The sequence below is a fragment of the Montipora foliosa genome, chromosome 6, assembly GCF_036669935.1.
Source record: "Montipora foliosa isolate CH-2021 chromosome 6, ASM3666993v2, whole genome shotgun sequence".
Taxonomy (NCBI): Eukaryota; Metazoa; Cnidaria; class Anthozoa; order Scleractinia; family Acroporidae; genus Montipora; species Montipora foliosa.
In genome coordinates, this window is record NC_090874.1 from 47,671,060 (window position 1) to 47,676,183 (window position 5,124).

General features: G+C 41.8%; 1 protein-coding gene across 1 annotated transcript; it reads left to right on the forward strand.

Annotated features, from left to right (window-relative positions):
- The first annotated feature begins 1,966 nt into the window (after window positions 1-1,966).
- On the forward strand, window positions 1,967-2,650 carry LOC138005658 (uncharacterized). Its single transcript, XM_068851851.1, has one exon. It carries the CDS (start codon window positions 1,967-1,969, stop codon window positions 2,648-2,650), a length of 684 nt encoding a protein of 227 aa, XP_068707952.1.
- Window positions 2,651-5,124: the final 2,474 nt, after the last annotated feature.

The window sequence follows — 5,124 nt, forward strand, 5'->3', positions numbered from 1 at the left end:
GTAAAAAGACTAAGAACCCTCACCCTTCATGACTTCCAAATTTTTTTCCTTAAATTCTCGTGGTTTCAGTAAGCGTTTCCAAGATTATCTCATAGATAGTCTTCGTACCTCTTATGACGTTTTCTGTTTTCAGGAAACGCAAATTACTGATCCTGAGGTCTTTCGCGTTTTCTCTTGTGCCTGGCGTGGACCTTGTTTTTGGTCCCCTGCTGTAGGCAAACAAATTGGTGTCCTTACTTGCCTTTCTGAATCTTTTTCCGGCAACGTCAGTCGCTGGAAAAGAGACACGTCGGGGAGGGTTGTTAGTCTATTGTTAAAACTTGACGATCTAAGGATTAATTTAATGAACATTTATGCTCCCACCAACTTGGCCGAAAAGAAAGTGTTTTTCAGAAGTTTGCATGAGTACTTTTTATCTTCTGATGTCTTAATAATTGCTGGTGATTATAATTGTTACGATCACAACCTTGATAAGTTTGGTGGCAACTTTGTGCCTGCTAAGTGCCTTACTGATTTTCGTTCAGCCTTTTCTTTAATTGATGTCTGGCGCAAGCTACATCAGAGATTGTGCCAGTGCACATGGTTTAATTTGGATTTTTCAATTGGTTCGCGTTTAGATAAATTTTTTGCTTCTAAGAACTTCATGCCTTCTGTTGTTTCTTGTGAAATCAGCCCTTGTGTTTTTTCCGACCATTATTTTGTTTGTCTTTCCTTCCAGCCCACTGGGAATAACCTCCGTGGTCCTGGCATTTGGAAGTTTAATAATTCACTTTTGAATAATGATATGTTTTGCGACTATATTTCGAATTGTATCAATCATTTAGCCAATTGCTTGCAACACTTTCCTTCGGTTAAAGTTTGGTGGGACTTTTTTAAAAACTCTCTCCGCTCTGAGATCATTTTCTTTGCCCGGGAAAAGAGCAGGGATCTCTCGCACGAGCGTGTTCTTTTAGTTAACCGGATTATTCAGAATTATTCAAGGACATAAGTTAGATGACTGTCAAGATTTCTGCAAGAAGCCATTCAGCGAAAGGAGAAACAATTTCTTTCATGAACGTTTGTGTATGGGCTGTGCAATCAGTAAGACTCGCCAAGTGAAAGATTCCAAAGAAAGGTCCAAGTGTAAAACGTGCTCAGGGATGCACCCCACCTGCCTTCAAAAGGGACAATCACAAGTCGATGTCGTCGTTTCCAATTGTGTGAGGGCATGTATGCTTCCTGACCAAGGTGGTCGATTTGATCACACCGTGATTGTACCAGTATCGGTCAGGCCAGTGGGCCAGCCAGAGAAAGAAATCTTGCAATATGCAGTCCTTGACGACCATTCAAATGACAGTTTTGTGTCAGACTTTGAGCAAACGGTTCAATCTGGAAGGTCCATCAACTGAACTCCTGTTGACGACAATGCAAGAGTAGAACGCAAGAGTGAAAACCAGCAAGATATCCGGATTGGAAGTCCTGGATTACAGCAGAGAATGTGTTGTGAAGATGCCAGTGGCCTTCAGCCGAGGAGATGTTTCAGCTAATCGGTCACAAATTCCAAAGCTTGAAGTTGCGAGAGAATGAGAACATCTGAACAGTGTTGCTGATAGATTAGCACCATACCATCCAGACGCAGAGATCTCTATCTTGAATGGTAACAATTGTCCAAAGGCTATCCGTCCGAGAGAAATAGTATGCTCTGAGAACCCCTCTTGGTTGGTGTCTGATCGGAAGAGTCTGCAAGTCAGGTAACAGAGAGGATAGAGACTACAGAGGAAGTGTCAGAGGAAGTGTCAGAAATTCCAAGCGGATTTGCTTTCTCTACAAAGGCTAAAGAGATCATTGACCCAGAGAAAATTTCCGTGTGTTGGAAACTGACTTTACTGACACAAGTGACAAGAAGAAACCCTATTCCGTGGAAGATGAGAGATTTCTGAGGATCCTGGAGAATGGCGTGAAGACGCAATCTGATGGACGGTACGAAATGCCACTTCCCTTGAAGTCTGACAATGTGTGTCTTGCCAACAACCGTCAGCTTGCTGTAAAAAGATGGAACCAACTGAATGCAAAATTCAAAAAGAATCCGAAGTTCTTCACAGACTACCAGACCTTTATAAGGGACCTAACTTCTCAATGTGCAGAAAGAGTCCCTGCTGATCGTCTTGAAGTACAAGATAGCAAAGTTAACTATAATCCTCATACAGGAGTCTACCATCCCAAGAAAACAGGACAGATACGCGCAGTATTTGACTGTTCAGCGCAGTACATTGGTGGCAGCTTCAATGACTACCTGCTGCAAAGTCCTGATTTTATGAATGATCTTTTCGGGATCCTGTGTCGTTTTCGCCAAGAAAGTGTTGCCTTAAGGACGGACGTAAAGAGCATGTTTCATCAGTTTGTGATCTGGGAAAAACATAGAGACCTATTGCGTTTCTTTTGGTGGCTGAACGGAGACCTGTCAAAAGAATTAGCTGAATACCGTATGAAAGCTCATCTGTTCAGCGCCAGCAGCTCCCCAGCTTGTGCGCATGTTGGGATCAGACGAGCAGCAGATAATGATGAAGAAAAATTCGGTGTCGATGCACCTACATTCATACGCAAGAATTTCTATGTAGATGATGGGCTTAAATCTGTGCCAACCGTTACTGAAGCCATACATCTCTTCTGATTAAAGCTAGTCAAGGCATCTGTGAAGAAGCCTGTCTTCGATTGCACAAGGAAGTCTCAAACAAGAAGGAAGTTCTTGAAGCTATTCCAGCGGAAGATCATGCGAAGGGTATCAAGGAACTGAACTTAGTGGTAGATCTGCTACCTATCGAGAGAGCTTTATGCGTAATGTGGTACGTCGAAAGCGACAGCTTCCGGTTCCGTATCAAGCTTCACGATCGACCTTCAAACCAGAAGTGGAGTGCTATCAATTGTCGGCCCTATTTATGATCCGAATGGATACTTAGCTCCTATAACGCTCAAAGGAAAGCAGATTCTCCAGAAAACGTGCCAGGATAAGGTGGATTGCAACAGCCCTGTACCTGACTATCTACGCCCAGAGTGGGAGAAATGGTGACAAGAAATCATTGAGTTGGAGAAGTTAATTAGAAATACAACGTTGCTACAAGCCAGAGAACTTTGGCACAGTGAAAGCTGTAGAGTTAAATTACTTCTCAGACGCTTCAGAGGAAGGTTATGGTCAGTGGACATATCTTCGACTAATAAACGAACAAGACGAAGTACATTGTTCTTTCATTGTTGGAAAAGGACGAGTTACGCCCTTAAAGCACACAACGTCCCAAGGTTGGAGTTGGCTGCGGCAACCATCTCAGCAAAAATGAGTGATTTTGTGAGAAACAAGCTAGAGTACAAGCAGTCCTTGGATATGTCAACGATGACGCCAAACATTTCCATGTGTATGTCGCTAATAGGGTACATACTATTGTACCACCTAGCCTACTCGTGTCAGAATTCGAGGTCTTGAGGGATCTAAATAACTTGTCATCAAACAAAGCTCCAGGTCCTGACGGGATTTCTAATCAAATATTCAAAGTGTTCGCCCCTGAGTTAGCACCTGTTATTTGCGCAATTTATAATCAGTCATTACAGGATTCATTTGTTCCAGGATCATTAAAACAGTCGATCGTAACACCAGTACCCAAGATTTCCCTGCCACAAGAGATTGATAATGATCTCCGTCCAATCTCCCTTACTAATAGTATTGCAAAGATCCTGGAGGGATTTACGAACAGGAGGCTTCTACAACAGATAGGAGATAAGATTGATTCCAAACAATTTGCTAGGAAAGGACATTCAACAACTCATGCCCTTGTTTACCTCCTACAAGCAATCCACGAGGCTATTGACCGTGGAAATAATTGTGTTAGAATCTTCTTCTCGGATTTTTCTAAGGGTTTTGACTTGATTGACCATCAGATCCTTATGGACGAATTATCACTGCTTTGTGTGGACCCAGTGCTTTTCAGTTGGATAAGATCTTTTTTAACAAATAGAACTCAAGCCGTGCGCATCGGGAATGTCTTATCGGATTGGAAGCATACCCATGGAGGTATACCCCAAGGGACCAAGATGGGTGTCACCCTTTTCTCAGTTATGATAAATAGACTCCTAAAGGATTGGAATGTGAGAGTAAAATACGTTGATGATACCACAGTTGTAGAAATCCTGCCTCGCAATTCAATAAGCCTTCTCGATTTGGCTGTTAGAGACACACATTCATTTTGTACTGCCCATAAGATGAAGCTAAACCCTCGGAAGTGTAATGAAATGCTGATAAATTTTATGGAGTACCCGAACTCTGTAATTCCATCTATTTGTATTGGAAATCACCAGCTCGAACGTGTCTCATCTTTTAAATTACTTGGTGTTAAAATCAGAGACGATCTTAAATGGAATGACCACATAGACTATATTTATTGTAAGGCCGCCAAACGTTTATATACCCTAAGAGTGCTTAAAAGAGCTGGTGTAGCGAATAGCAATATTTTAAATATTTATAAGTGCTCTGTCAGATCCATTTTGGAATATGCCGTGGCTGCTTGGCAAGACATTCCTGAATATTTGTCATCTAAATTAGAATCTATACAAAGGAGAGCCCTTAAGGTAATACTCCCGGGTGTTGGTTATAAGGAAGCCCTGACCATATCTGGCCTTCCAAGTCTAGAAGTCAGGCGAGAAACATTAAGTAGGAAGCTCATTGCGACGTGGAAACTCCGCCCTCAGGCTAATGTTTATAATGTTCCTTACAATCTTAGATCTGGGAGTGAAAAGTCCGTTCGCCAGGAGGCAAGAACCAAGAGAGCTAATGATTTTATAACTTTTAGATTTCTAGATTAATTATTATGTAGATTTTACATTAGTATACCTTAATTATTTTTAATAGTTTTGTAAATGATACCGCTTGATAATTCAGTTTATACATAGTTCTAACTGCAAAGAGTGGATTAAACGATATATATATATATAACAGATCCGTGACCTGACTGATCATAGCCCCTGGTACTATGTCGAGTCTCACAGTAATCCAGTAGACGAATTGTCAAGAGGACTCACGGCGAAGCAACTCCTAGAAGGTTCGCGTTCATTTGATTGGTCCCGAACGTCTGTGGGAAAGTGGAGCTTGTAAACCTGAAC